The sequence below is a fragment of the Canis lupus genome, chromosome 6 (genome assembly GCF_003254725.2).
Source record: "Canis lupus dingo isolate Sandy chromosome 6, ASM325472v2, whole genome shotgun sequence".
In the NCBI taxonomy this organism is placed as follows: domain Eukaryota; kingdom Metazoa; phylum Chordata; class Mammalia; order Carnivora; family Canidae; genus Canis; species Canis lupus.
Genome location: NC_064248.1, coordinates 55757914 through 55773901, shown reverse-complemented (window position 1 = coordinate 55773901; position 15988 = coordinate 55757914). Strand labels below are relative to the sequence as shown.

The following is a 15988-nucleotide window of genomic DNA, read 5'->3' as shown; positions in this document are numbered from 1 at the left end:
ACTTTAGCAGGGACCTAGCTAAGTACCTGGAACATAATTAGTATTTATTAGTCTTTTGATGAATGAATAACCTTACTTAATATCAGTCTTCTTGTCTTTGTGTACATATGGCTTACAGTTAATGGGGTACTCACTTGTTGAGCAAAATAATTATTGGAAGAAAAGGCATTATTTGGGTGGCAAAGATATCAGTATATCAAAACCATATACTAGCTGAAAATAGACGATATCCTTAGGCTAGAGATTCGGTTTTCTTAGCTTCTTCAGCTATCTGAAAAAGAACAAAACCTGCCACAAAGCCTTTACATTTGGTAGAGTCTTTGATTAGACTTACAATTTTGTTAACCAAATTTATTAAATTCCTATTCTTATTCCTTCTCATCATAATGGACAAAAATAATGGAAACACTGAAGAAACAAAGCTGCCTGTGACTATTTGGTATATGGGGCAAGTAGCTGCATACATCAGTAACTTCTGAAACTAATCTCTCCTTATTCAGTGTAGAGAGTTAATGTGAAAAAAAATCCTAGGTTGTTTTTTGAGATTCTTTACTAGTGTAGGAACCAGGCATTTGTTGACTGGAAATAGTACATGTATCTTTAAAGAGCTTATATAAATCTTCGTGGATAAGAAAAGAGGGGTGAAATCATTCATCAGTAGCCTTTTTGGGAAAGAAAAAATTTAATGCTAACTATAGCAAAAATGTCATAGTGTAATCAGAACTATTTTGTTATAATGCAACTTTTGGTTTGGTTTTGTTTTTAAAAGTTTATTTCCAAAGGTAGTAATTTTAACCTTAACTCTCTTGTTATAGCTGGTATTTAAAGATGCTACAATGCTGCAAATGTAAGCAGTGGTTTCATGAGGCTTGTGTGCAATGCCTTCAAAAGCCAATGCTATTTGGAGACAGGTGAGAAGGGTATTTGACCTTTACCAATTGACTTAAAAAAATTTTTTTTTTAGCTTTTATACTGTAGTTATGTTTGCAGTTTCAGATTTCTTTTTTTTTTTTTTTAAAGATTTTATTTATTTATTCATGATAGTCACACAGAGAGAGACAGAGAGGCAGAGACACAGGCAGAGGGAGAAGCAGGCTCCATGCAGGGTGCCCGACGTGGGACTCCATCCCAGGCCTCCAGGATCGCGCCCCGGGCCAAAGGCAGGCGCCAAACCGCTGCGCCACCCAGGGATCCCGCAGTTTCAGATTTCTAAATGTCATTGCAGCGGTGATTTGCAGAGTCACCTTATTTTTTAAATTTTTTTTTAAGGAGTCACCTTAGAGGGAAAATACTGAATGATATACTAGAATTATGCATAATTTTAAATACAAATAATTTTTGTGCTTTTAGATGTTATTCCAGAACAATTTTAAGTATTTGATCAGTGATTATATTTATTCCTATTGCCCCACAATGCTCTAAACTATTCCCATTGGTACCTTCCTTTAAAGAACCTCAAATGGATCCTATGACAGAAAATTGGAAAAGGCCACAGAATTTTGGTACAAAATTTACACCTTCGATCTAAAGATTTTACAAAAGCAGACCCACTGTACTTTCTGGATTAGGAGAAAGTGGAATAGTAGAGGGCTCTAGGAAGAAAAATGAAAGGGCACTGAACTTGGTGTAAAAATCTGGGTTTAAATGCTGCTTATGCTGCTTACTATCCTTCAGAACTTCGGAAGATCAGCTTATCTCCTTTTATTTTACCAGATTGTTTAGAGCATTGAATATAACATTGTATATGGGGGCTGCTATTTGCAATTCATGGTGCACACAAACCATTAGTAAACTATACCTGTGTATGAGTCTGTATGTGAACTCTGAATGTCTAATGGGTAAAAAATACTGCCTTTGCCCCCCCCCCCCCATTATGAACTATTCATCTGTTGTTACTGGAAAACTTTAAATCACAATATCATAATTCAAATTATACTTTGTGTATCACACAACTATTGTAGGATATGTACCTGCTGAATATTAGTTTTAACTGTTGGATAATTTATGTATACCCTTGATTATTCAACATTCTTTTTTCCTTAGGTTTTATACGTTTATTTGCTCTGTCTGCAGTTCTGGACCAGAATACCTCAAACGTCTACCATTACAGTGGTAAGTATGGACATTTCTGTTAAGGAGCAGTAAAGGGCCATGTTCTTAAACCTACAGGGTGAAACATTCTGTATACAGTAACTTGGTTTAAATAAAAAATCGCTTTTCTTTATGCCTGTCTTTATTTCTTTTATTTATCCTTAAATCTGATGTCATTTCACTAAAGATTATCTAGTCATCTTGCTAAAATAATAAAGCCAGTTATTTTCTAATGCATAAAATGTAGCTTTACATATTTTTTAGATTCTTAAATTCTTATTCATGTTTTTAATTCTTTTGGGTCGTCAGAATAGCATACAATAGAGGAGAGAGGTCTTATACCTAATATGCCAGTTTCTGCTTTGGTGTAATTCTTGGGTATGGGAAGTTTGATGAATTTTGGAGATTTACTGATAAAATGCTTATAGTAAATACTTAGGAATTTTTATTAAATGCTTAATGTATTTTAGGAAAAGATAAGATTTAACACATGAATCAGATAAAGTGTTAAAGTATGATCTGTTGTAAGGCTTATATGTAAGTGAAATACAAAATTTTTTATTTTAAGTTATTTTTTCATATAGTTACTTCCTCTTTGAATGTATTTGAAGTAATTATTCAGATATTTTTTACTTTATATTTACTACTGAGTGTATTTAATGTTTTCCAGTTATTTTCTTTTTTTTTTTTTTTTTTTTCCAGTTATTTTCATGTGATGTTTTATTATATTGTGAATATGACTTATGCTGTTGACCTTTTGGTTACCTAAATACTTCACTTTGGACTTTTTAATTGCTGTTTTTATTTTTTTTTAATGTGATTTCTTAACAAAACCCAAAAACATTGTTTTTGTATATTGTGATTATTTTTGGATTCCAGGGTAGATATAGCACACCTATGCCTTTACAACCTAAGTGTTATTCACAAGAAGAAATACTTTGATTCTGAACTTGAACTTATGACATACATTAATGAAAACTGGGATAGATTACATCCTGGAGAGGTAAGTGGTCTTAGTTAGGGTTAACTTCATTAGCTGTTTGATGTCTTGTTTTGTTTTGTTTTGTTTCTATTAAAAGCAACTAAGATACATGTACAAGTCACACATTTAAAGTAGAATTTTATTTTTAGTTCAGGGTGAAGTAACATTGATGAGGATATCAGGACTAGTCCTCTTATCCTCCCATTTATTGTTTCTTGACTCAGAGAAAAATGTAGAAGGAAGAAGAAAATTACTTGATTCTTCCATTTTCTGAAATGAGAATTGTTGTAGTTAAAGATAGAAGGGAGGGAGAAATCCTAATTATTGTATATCTTGCATTTGGTTCCTCCTCCTGTTTTTCTAAGTTTCTATAAGCTTAAGAGATGTAACCAATACTCTCCTTTCCTCTCTTATTGGTACTCTCTTATATATGTATGTATATCTTTGACTTCCAGGAATGGGAGGACCCAGTAATAGTGTAAAATAGTGAGTTAGGGAGTGAAGCTATCCTAGTTGGAGATTATCCCTCTCATTCTGCTTTTCATTTGCGAAGTCTAATCACATATGCTGGTTTACAGAGTCTTTTAGAAAAAGCAATATAAAAGTTAATGCATATTCATTGAAGAAGATTTTGAAACCATAGATGAGCACAAAGCAGAAAGTGACTTTAATAGCTACCTTGTTTTTAGCATTTTTAGGATTATTAAAATATGGATATTAACTACTCTTAGCTTAATGTTTTGTTTTTCCTTTAGAGAGCGTAGGAATGATGGGGAAGGGTAGGAGGAGGGCAGAGAGAGAATTTTAGCAAGTTCCATGCCTACTGTAGAGCCCAATGCCATCTTGGGCTCCATCTCACGATCCTGAGATCATGACCTGAGCTGAAATGAAGAGTCATATGTTTTGACTGAGCCACCAGGTGCCCCTAACTACTCTTAGCTTAAATAAAAATTTTGTTTTATAGTATGTGGAATTAGATGTGTGAATTTTAGTCACATTACTTTTTGAGGTATAAACTAATGTGAAATTTAGGAGGAATTTCTGTTTTTTGTAGCTTTTAGACATGGGACAGTTTATAAAAAGTTCTTGTCAAATAGGATATCAGGGATTTTTGGGTTGTTTTGGGTTATTTGGGGCAGTTTATAAAAAGTTCTTGTCAAATAGGATATCGGGTTTACAGGGCATCAGGGAGAGCAAATAATGCACATTTAAAAGTTGGTGGTAGATCAGCTACGTAAAATATAAATCAAACACTTGTAGAATACTTAAAAATAATATTTTTAAAATCAAAGATATTAAAATTAATTGAGTTAAGATGTTTTGAGTGTTTTAAGTTAGAAATAGAACATTCTTTTCTGTTACATGCTTTTTCTGGATGAAATTTGAGAGAACAAGTGACTAACAAAATTGATAAATTTTAATAAACGATTAGTAATAAAAGAAAAAAGTAAATATAAGGCACTAATAACTGTAGTGTTCATTATAGTCATCTTATTATATAATGCTTTAATATATTCTTTTTAAAAATGCTTTCTTTTTTGCCATGGTTCTTTTAGCACTTCATATGCAGATACATCTATAGTCTTAGTATATTTTATGGTTCACATTAAATTCTATCGTAGTTACTTCATGTAGATGGTGGGCACACATATAAAGACTCAAGTTATTTTATTTCAAATACTATCTTATTAAAAATGCTATTTAGATTTTACTCAAGAGACTGAAAATAAAAAACAAAAATCAGTCTGTTTCAAAGAAAGGAATTCAGGTTATGAATCTCAGGATTCTCAGTTCTAGCTGTACATCAGAAAAAATTCACTAGTAGATAAATTTTCATTTTCTTTAGCTTATGTAATAATGTCCTAGAAATAAATTTCTATTTCTTATTGCTAATAGGGAATTTTTTTAAATTAAAAAATTAAGAACATTATACTCTTTAAACTTTACAGTGGAGAAGTTTTACTTTTCTGAGGAGTGTTTCCATTTTTTTGGAGCCATCAAATTTATTATCAGAGGGACACTGGGTGGCTCAGCAGTTGAGCACCTGCCTTTGGCTCAGGGTGTGATCCCACAGTCCCAGGATCGAGTCCCACATTGGACTCCCTGCATGGAGCCTGCTTCTCCCTCTGCTTGTGTCTGCCTCTTTCTCTCTCAGTGTGTCTCTCATGAATGAATAAATAAAATCTAAAAAAAAATTTTATTATCAGAACAAATGATTTTCTAATCATTTCTGATTGCTTTTTCTCTGCATTAAAAAAAGAAAATATTCAAACTTAGTCATTCCATCTTCAGATATTTACAGATAGAAGTTAGCTTTTAATCCTCTGTATTAATCTTTTATATATTTATATTGTCATTATAATTGGTTTTGAGAGTGTGATTTTAATAATGAGACCATAAAATTTATACCAGCCTGTAGCATTTATTCAGTAATTTTCATTTAGCTTACTTTTAAATGTTTGTGATAATAGAATCAAAGGTAATACAAATAGTGGATTATTCTAGATTATTAAAATAGTATGTCTTTGGTTAACTGAAATTGAATTGCAAATTGAGTTTTGTCACTAGTCCAGACTTAGGTTTATAAAACTTTTTGTTCAAAAATCTTTTTATGTTAAAAATCTTTTTTAAAGTACCTTTAATTACTTTTAAAACATGGGAAATACTGTATGTTAAGTATATTGTTGGTTAAATGAGTACTTGAGTGTCATTTTGACCATTAGTTCTTACTATATATACTTAGATTATATGATATAGACACTTGCTCTAGAAGTTTCTCTTCAAAGATGAAACAATACAGAAAAATAGTTATGATTTTGCTCTCTCTTAAATGTGGAGTTTCTTCCCCCATGTGGGTAAAGGATGACTTGAGAAGTTGATTGAAATTTTTATGGCATTTTGGTTAAGAATACATGTGGACACACTAGTCATATGGAGGCACTTATATTTATCATTTCTGAGCTGAATTAGGACTTAATTTGAGCTGGTCAAAATTTAATGGTAACTATGTTATTTTGGAAGCTTCATAAATACTTATTTCTATTTCTAGTTAGTTGGAGCAATTTTAATTGAATCAGTAGTATCCATTTAGTGTTTTGTGCTTTGTTTTTGGTAAGAGAAAATACTATGACTTCTTTTATAACAAAAGTTTCAAAAATATTAAACTTTTTGGAGAGTATATCCTTTCATACTGAAAGGCAAATTTAACATTTATGTATAACTTTTTTTCTTAGTTGGCTATTTTGAGATTGTGAAGAGAAGCTGAAATTTCTAGGACATATTGGAATATAATGATAGTTCTATATCATGTTTCCTTATATGATTTTGTTTTCTTTTACATCTTTGTAACTGATTCCTTGTATAGACTGTAGCTATTTGAGAAACTATTGTTTTGTAATATTTTCTTGGAGATAGTAAAAGTATGTAATGCAACATTTGAGATCCCAAATAAATTTTGCTTAAGGTTTTTATTTAGATTGAGGAATTAACAGTTGTACCAAATTGCTTTTAGGAGTTAAAGTGAGATATTCATACTTTGGAATCTGCTTATTATCATTTGTCCTTAATTCCTAATGTGATCTGAAATCCTGATTCTGTAAGGGGAGCCTACTTTTCTGTTAACGGTAATCTTAAATTTTAAACCTCAAAGATTCATAGCAGAGTAGTGTATTGCTACCTTTTGAAGGATGTAAGGGAGAAAGGCATTGATAAAACTTAAATGAAATACTATAGCAGAAATGATGTTTTGGCTAGAGAAAAAATGTGTAATAGAGGTGTGTATTAATAATACTTGAGACTTTGTGTGTTTCATATTAATATGCAGCATATAGGTTGGCAAACAGATGACTTCATCTGTTTTTGCATACTTAAGCCTTGGCAGCATGGAATTCAAACTTGGTGATTTAAAGGTATATTTTATTGACAGGAAGAGTTTTAACTATACTGAATAGCATTTTTGTCTATACAGAATTTACAACCCTGAAAGTAAAAGCTTAGTGTGAGATTAATGTCTGTGACGGGAGGAACAAAAATGGTTATTATGAAAAAAAAATGGTTATTATGTTAGCAGTATAAATTATAAATCTCATGGTCAGGTGGTCAACATACAACATGATACTCTTTTAGTACAGGTTATTTGATTTAAACTGTAATATCTGTACTTAGAGTCTTCAAAATACAGAAAGGAGATCCTTGGCTCCATAATGCCAGTTGAAATTAATACTTCTATGCAAAATAGTTTTGGAGTGCCAAAGGAACTTACAGGTAAAATTTCTGAGAACCATAGAGAGGAAGTACCAAAAAAAGAGTTCATTGTACTTTTCAAAATGCAAAAGAGTAGATTTGAGAAGTTAGTTTTGTTGTCAGAAATTGTAGAGCACATTTTTCAGATGTGGTTTGTGAAGATTTAAAAAGCAATAAGGAAAAACACTATTAGAATATTAAATACACTAGTTTTTTTTTTTTTTTTTATATGGTTAACCACACTGGTATGTCAAATGCTATGGGTGTAGTATAGACATAGTATAACTGAATTTCACATTAGATACTCAAATTTGAACTGGTTAAGTTTAAAAGTAAAAATTAAATGGATATGTAGCCAATTGAATAATAGAAACAAAAGCAGTCAGTGTCTTGGAAATAACCTTGACAGAGTGTCTCCTGGAGAGCCACAGAGGTCTGTCTTTGTGTCTACCCCTAATTCTAGAAGAATGAGAGAATCTAGAGAAAAGATTATCTCAAACATTGACCTGAAAACCAAATCAGATTAACAACAGTTATAAAGTTCTGCTTTTAGACTTAAATATAACCAACCAGTTCAGAAGAAGCAATGTATGATAGCGAATACTTGATTTGATCAGTTTATCTGATAAGATTTTTGAGTTGAGATGGGGAGGTGAGGGATAAGGAAGAGCTGGAATTAGTTAGCCAAAGCTTAATATGAAGTAATCATGTAATGTGGCTGCTAAAAATTTTCAACTTAATTTTAAACTTAGACATATCCTATACTTAGACATGATAGCTGCTGTCAGATATTTGAAGAACTGTCTTGTCAAAGAGGGAATAGAAGAAGAGTTCCAGGAAGAAAGGTTTTGTCCATCTATGGATTGGGCTTCCTCAGTGGGTACCTCATCAGCTTTCATCATTGGTAATATTTAAACCAAGGTTGAATGACTATCTGTACTATATATTAAAAGGGATTGCAATATTGTTGGAACTTTGAATTAGATGGACATCTAGAGTGTCTTTCAAGCTTTAAGGTCTGATTCTGTTATTTCTTCTTTAATAAAAATTTTCTGTCATTGAACACTACAGAAATTAAGAGGAAATGGTATGGTTTAGAGGCATGGGCACAAAACTGTCCCATTTCTTTCTTTTTTCTAAAAGCACCCAGCACATTAGCACAGTATGGGCTCTTAGTGAATGTTGAATGAAAGGACTTATCATCACCTGTGTTCAGATTCTAGCTCTCTCACTAATCAGCTATGTGAATTTGAGCACTTTATTTAACCTTTATATCTGTTAACTAATCTGTAAAATAAAGAGAATTGAAGTAGATGGCTCTATAAGTCTCTTCTACCTCCAACATTCTATTTGGCAGATTTGTTTGATCTTTTTACCTGAAGCAGTTCTGAGGTTTGGAAATTTAAATTGGTAAAGAGTATACTGGTGGTACCCTTGAAAATCAATTGTAATATTCTGGATTTTTTAAAAAAGCTTTTGTGGCTTGAGTTGAAAATGGTCCTTTTATAATTTATATTTTTTGCTATTAGGTCTTTAAACTTGGAAGAGGCAGAAATGACTCTTAAGGAAGCCCTTTTGAAACAAAATAATCTTTTCTAGAATTGGATAGTGTTCAAAATGATTTGTGATAAGAAATTACTGAGACATTTTGAATTTTAGGGCTGGCTAAAGTCTATAACTTTTATGAAATAACCCCCTCCCCCCTGAGTTTCACAGAATTATTCAATGTTATAGAGATTATTGGGTTCTGCTAATATTACAAGTATCGGGAAGTAAAATTTTATCTTTCTCATTACATTTTATATTGTTACTTATTAGTATCGATTAGAATATCTATTAGAACCTATATATGGTTGATATTAAAGTCATTCTAATGTATTATTTCCTCAGATTATAGAATTAAAATAAATTTAATAAAATCCCATTTTTGTAGTGTTTTGCATTTTACAGTTCTTTCAGACATATCATTTGATTCATATAATTACTAGTAAGGTAATTAGAGAAAGATTTTTACTCCCTTTTTCTAGATAAAAAAACAAGTCTTAAGAGGTTAAATGGCCTTAGATCATACAGCTAGTCAATGAAGACGTGGAATTAGAACTTAGATCTTCTGACTTACCAGTCAGTACACTTTTCTTCTGCATCACATTGCCTCTGTCTAGCACCTGTATATTACTAATTGATGAAATTATAGTGCGTTAAATTGTTTCTTGATACTTCACAGCTGGCAGACACACCAAAATCTGAAAGATATGAGCATGTTCTGGAGGCATTAAATGATTACAAGACCATGTAAGTTGATTTATTTTATGTATCCCTATGAGGGAGACATTTAGTAAGTATAAGGAATAATGGCATTGTTTAAGAATTGTGGGATTGGTGTTTAGAACTAGTACAAACCATTAAAGCTTTTTAATGTCCTATTCTTTTTCAGTCAGAGGTAAAGCAGTGATTCTCAAGGGTTGGAGAAGGGAAGAGCATTCCTCTGGGACTGGTGGATGGGAGGCAGGCATATCAATATCTCAGGGGAATTTGGCCTGTTCAGTTGAAAAACATGTTCAGTAATGACTTGTTTTTATAATACAGTATTCTGAAAATAAAGTCTTAGCTGGTGGGAAAATGCAAACAGTGGAAAGTATTATAGAGAATATTGGTTTTAAAATGATTGAGATTTTCTATGGTTTTAAGATTCGTTATTGTCATCAGTTACAGAGAAGTAGTATTAGTACTAAGTTTTTGATAATTGATTATTGTTTAATATATTCTTCCATAGGGCTTTCTTTTTTTTTTTTTTTAAAGGCATATCTACGTTTCTTTAAAATATTTAAAAATTTCAATAGAAATAATTTTGTAAGTGTATATGCTGGCTCTAACCAACCATTGAGCTATTTTATAAAATACTTGTTTGTAACAAGTTGCTTTTTTTGAACTTGACGGCGTTTTCTCCTTTAAAATGTCATAATTACTAGTAGCTAGATCTTTAGGCCAGTTCAAAAAGCCATAAAGTGCTTGAGCAGTTACTGTGCTGGTAAAAATACTTTATGGGATGTGAATTCTGTAATCCAATCTAGGGTACCAGATAATACATTTGTTGCTAATCTGATAGAAACGAGAGCTCCCCTTTCTCAAACCTGCATAGCAGTGGAAGAACATTCCAACCATTTGGTGTAGTGGTTCCTGAGGCTAGGCAGGGTCCTAGTAGAATTAAGGTAGGTGGGGATGTTTTGGAAAAAGGAGCCTGAGGACTTTGGGAAAGAATTATGGGGCACATTTTTCAGAGATCTAAACCCACAATGAAATAACCTTTCTCTGCTCCAGGTTATTACCAGTTCTAGATCTGATACACTAGATACTCTTTTTATTTTTTTGGACCTCTCATACTGGGTCCTCTTTACCAGTGCTAATAACACTTGTTACTTTCTGACCAGTGGATCTGACAGATCCACCCTGAAATATAATTCTTCTTTTCCTAAATCTTTTTGGACATCTTTTAAACAGATGACACCAAAATATGGGAAAACACATGTTAGGACTAAAAAGACACTACTCTACTCTTCTTCCTTTAAGAAGTCAGATGCCACATTTTAAAAAGGGAAGTGGACATGTACTCTTCTCCCTTCCTTCTGATACTATCCCTCCCTCCTTATATCCTGTGGATTTGGCTCTGGAGCAGATAAGAATCAAGGAAAGCAAAGGGAAAGAGTGAGTTGTGTAGTATTGGGTGGACTTTCATGTGTAAAGGCTTTATATCTGAAAGTTATGAGTTAGGGTCTGCCATGTATATGTGTTCAGTTTTTAAATTTTTAGTTAATTTTTTTAAAAATTTAGGTTTATGTCTGGGAAAGAAATAAAGAAGAAGAAGCATTTGTTTGGGTTGCGAATTCGTGTTCCTCCTGTGCCACCAAATGTGGCTTTCAAAGCAGAGAAAGAACCTGAAGGAACATCCCATGAATTTAAAATTAAAGGCAGAAAGGCATCCAAACCTATATCTGATTCAAGGTAAAAGTTGATCTGTGGCTTAGTTTTTCTCTTTAGATTATTTGTAACTAAAAATGTATTATTTAGTCTTACTAGTATATTTGAAAGTACTTACTAGTATATTTGAAAGTACAAGTGGTAGTTACCTTGATTTGTTTTCCTGTTTATAATTTCTTGCTTAGACAAGGTACAAAGAGTTAAATTAGATGTTTATTTATTTATTTTAGATCTTAGGCTTTCCAGGAATAAGCCCTATTGATTTTGTTAGCAGACAGTTTAAGTACTGGCATATTCATTTGTTTGTTCATTTCTCATTCATTCATTCATCCATTTATTCATTCCATATTTCAAGCACCTTACTATCGAAGTGCTGTGGATGTAATAACAACAAGACAGACTTTCTTTCTGCCCTGATGGGGTTTACAGTATAATGGGGAAAAGTGACAAAATACAGATCATGCCAGTGCCATCTAGAACATAGCATATGGTTTTAGATTGTACTGGGATGGATAGAGGGTGAAACAGTTTATTAAGAAGAAGGCTTAAGGAATGCCTTAATATTTAAGATGATATTTAAGCTGAAACACCAAGAATGAGACTAACCTAACAGTGTGAAGAACAAAAGAAGAATACTGCAGGTGGTGGAAATACAAGTATGAAGACTATAAGGCAGGTTCTAGGAAATCACAGACTATTTAGGTATGAATGAAGGCTAGATAATAGCATCAGGTGTTGGAAAGTTTGGGTGGGGCCTGATCATATAGAGTTCTGTAAGTCTTCTATGGAGTTTTGGTTGGTTGTTTTTCAAGCGTAATGGAGAGCTATTTAAAGATATAAACAGATTGAATTATCCTTTAAAAGTTGGAAAGTTTGGGTGGGGCCTGATCATATAGAGTTCTGTAAGTCTTCTAAGGAGTTTTGGTTGTTTTTCAAGCGTAATGGAGAGCTATTTAAAGATATAAGCAGATTGAATTATCCTTTAAAAATACTCCTTGTATGCTATTTGGAGAATGGATAGGTATAGAGTTTAAGAATAGAAGCAAGAAAAAATACTTGTTGTCCAGGTGAGAGATTGCCCCGGTAGGTGGTATCAAATGGAGAGAAAATAGATCCAAGACCTCTGTTGAAGACAGAATTTATTGCCTTTGCTAATGAATTAAATTTATGAAAGAAAGGGAGGAATGAAGTTATATAATGCCCAGATTTCTGGCTTGAGCAACTGGTCAGTGGTGATATCTGTTACCAAGACCTACAAGAACAGATTTTGGCAAGGTGAGTGAAGCATTCTTCTGTCTCATACCAATTGAGTTCGGGATTTTTTATAAGGGATATGTAAGTGATGATGTTAAGTACAGACAACTGGGTGTATAAAGCCAGGAGCCTCAGGAGAGATCAGGGCACATGATAGAAATTTGGAAGCTGATTTAGAAGGCCTTGAAAATGAGTGTAATTGCATAGGAAGCAAGAGCGGGGTCGGAGTGGGGGGCTACTGTGACCCAGAATAATGCCCTGTTATCATTTGGAGATTTGGAAGAGGTAAAATAAACGAAAGAGGCTAAAAAAGGATGATCAGTAAGTTAGGAGGAAATCAGGAAAGTTTGGTGTCTTGAAAACCAAGAGAAGGGGAGTGTTGCAAGGAAGATGAGCATAATAAACAGTATTGAATACTGCTGAGAGGTGGATTTAAGATGAGAGAAAAATGTTTATTGCATAAAATAACATTCTGTTATTACTGACTTTGACAGAAACAGGAGGGTTTTTTGTTTTTTGTTTTTTTTGGAGGTAAGGATAGAAGTCAGATTGAAGTGGTTGAAGTGTGATTGAATCCAGCATTGCTCAATTAACATGTCAAGACTGGGCTTTATCTACAACAAAGGGACATAGGCAGATTCAAAATAATAATGATGATAATAAAGGAAAAGGGGAAAATAGGAAATAATCTTTAAGAATTCTGAATGAGAAGGGAGAAAGTGGAAAGGATATCTGTCACCAACACTCAAGTAGTTTTATTATGAAGAGAGGTAGACAAATGGAAGTTTGAAGAGGAGAAGGAAGTACTCAAGTGATGATATTTTAATAGATGGAAAATTAATTGGAACCTATTTTTATGTGCTAGTAGGAATGATACAGTGGAGAGGAGATTGGCACAGGAGAGTGGGAAGGTAAAGTCCTTGAGAAGCTAAAGGGAAAGGGATTTAAAACTTAAATGTGGGAATGGCCTTTGATTGAAGGACTTTACACTCTTGTTGAAATTGGGTGAAAATGGGTAAAGATGCTAGTACTATTATAGAGTTGACATTTGGAAGATGACTAAGATTATTGCATGGTAGCTTCTGTTTTCTAAGTGAAATAATAAGTTGTAAAGATGGCTGAGAGGTTTGTGTAGAGATTTAAGGAGCAAATAAAAGGTATGAGATAGTCATCTTGGAGAGTAAGAAAAGATAATTACACAGGGTTGACAGTGTTTCATATCCATTTGAATTTGTAATAAAGTAGATACTGCTTTCAAGTTTTTTTTTCCTAAAGGAAAAAATTTTCCTAGCACTTTCAGATTTTATCATCAATCCTTTGCTATCAGTTGCCCATATTATGAATTAGAAAGTTTACGCAAATTTTCTCATTTCTATCATGATATTAATAAGATAACTCCATATGGGTTAGCTATCAGGTTTTCATTTGATGCTACCAGGAAATGGTTCAACTTTCTTTAAAGGCATTTCTCTATTCCTTCTGGATCCTGTCTATGAATTGGTCCTTTTAATCTGAGAGTACTTTCTTGAGTCCCAGAGTCCTCTATAAATGTTGACCTCCCCCCCATCCCCCCGCCCCACCACCACCAAAATGTATACCCCATCTACCTTATCCTTGAGACTTTTGATTATAGTTCTAGTTATGCTTTGTTTTTCTAGTTGCCTTTCTCCTTCCTTGTACTTCCCCAACTTTAGTTGGGTGCCTGGAGTAGTTGTCTTCTGGTTTTCTCCATTCACCTCTTTCTAGCCTATTATATATTATTATTCCTCCTTTTCCATGTTTTTTTATTTAAGTTTTCCTGGGTAATTTTCTTACAGCACTGAACCCTTTTTATTAGCCTGCTTGTATATATCTTTGTTAACTTCTGACTATATTTTGAACCCCTTCACACAGGAAAAATCTTTATATTTCTATGATCTAATATTAATATCCCTTTTATATGGTACATATGTTTGTTGAATAAATTAAGTAGATGTTCTATATGTTGGTATTTGCCCTTTTTCTTCTTCCCTTCTATTAATTAGAGATAATCTTTGACCATTGTTTTTCCTCCCCCCTGCGTGGTGCTTGGATACTTGCTTTTATGTCTCAAAAATGGTTTTTTAGATCTTTATAATTGTGCCTTTTGAATGACTTCCTGCCTGTAAGAAGAATTCCTTCCTCTACACTGCCACCCTGGGCTTCATTTCTTTCTTATAAACATAATTCAAGGATAAATATATATTCATTTCTAAAGGCAACCTGTGTTTATAACTATTATATTTTAATAATGATACTTCCTGGCTCCATGTGGGTAACTACTAAATTTGTAATAACTTTTAGTAGTAAATTTTTGAAATATCTCCCAAGTACCCACATAATACCTAAAACTACCTAAACTAAATATTGAACTTCTGGGAGTTTTGAAATCGTCTAGCCAATATAAGTAGTCTATTTGTTTTTTGTTTTTGCTTTTTAACTCTTAGGTGCTATATATTTTTCAGAATTATAAAGAGAACACTTTTTTTCCTTAAACCTTTCTATGTAAATATCTCTTAAATCAAGAAATATATATTTAAATTAGAACGTATTATCTATGCCCTTGACTAAGCTTATAGATTCAACTTACATTTAATTTCTTTGTTTTTATATTACCATTAATATAAAAATATAAGAAGTATAACCTAATTATTACATAAGTAGAGCCAAGCCACTGTGTATTATCTATTGTCTTTTTGTTTTCTTTATGTAGAGATTAAATACTTAATGGTTTTATGTTTCAGGGAAGTAAGCAATGGAATAGAAAAAAAAGGAAAGAAAAAATCTGTAGGTCGTCCACCGGGCCCATATACAAGAAAAATGATTCAGAAAACTGCTGAGCCACCTTTGGTAAGAGGACGTGTTGTTATATGTTCTCAAAGAGGAAGGATGCTTGAAGTTAACTGAGAAATGAGCATCTTTTCCACTTACTTTAGAACACTGCTTTAAATATGTCATTTTTTATTTTGCAGGATAAGGAATCAATTTCAGAGAATCCTACCTTGGATTTACCTTGTTCTATAGGGTAAATAGCAAGTTATTTTCTCCTATCCTAGGAATTTTCTTTTGGGGGGAAATGAGTATTTCTATTGTTATGTAATATAGTCGTTATACCATTTAAATTCTTTTGTCTCAGGAGAACTGAGGGAACTGCACATTCATCCAATACCTCAGATGTGGATTTCACGGGTGCTTCCAGTGCAAAAGAAACTACCTCGTCTAGCATTTCCAGGCATTATGGGTAGATATTTTATATTCATACTCCTTACTCATTTTCTTCTAGATAATTTTTTTCTTGTAAAGTAATGATTAAATAAATTTTTAGCAATTAAAGTGATTTAAGTATGGCTTTCAGCATTTGGGAAGCAATCCATATGTAGATTCCTTAGGTTGTTAATATTTATCAGGAAATTTTCCTTTTGAACG

General features: G+C 32.7%; 1 protein-coding gene across 12 annotated transcripts in view; it reads left to right on the top strand.

Moving 5' to 3' along the window:
* Positions 1-15988, top strand: part of MTF2 (metal response element binding transcription factor 2) — a 78030-nt gene that overhangs the window by 41420 nt on the left and 20622 nt on the right. For 9 of the 12 annotated variants that reach the window (XR_007411483.1, XR_007411484.1, XM_049111670.1 and 6 more), the window contains 8 exons: positions 816-911; positions 2044-2112; positions 2971-3094; positions 9540-9607; positions 11144-11314; positions 15307-15412; positions 15535-15587; positions 15699-15803. Coding sequence is in view for 10 of the 12 variants with exons in the window: in XM_049111670.1 (XP_048967627.1) it covers positions 816-911; positions 2044-2112; positions 2971-3094; positions 9540-9607; positions 11144-11314; positions 15307-15412; positions 15535-15587; positions 15699-15803 (792 nt within the window). In the remaining 2 variants the exon portion in view is untranslated. The remainder of the gene's footprint in view (positions 1-815; positions 912-2043; positions 2113-2970; positions 3095-9539; positions 9608-11143; positions 11315-15306; positions 15413-15534; positions 15588-15698; positions 15804-15988) is intronic. The other 3 variants (XM_049111671.1, XM_049111674.1, XM_049111672.1) reach the window with 1 other exon arrangement.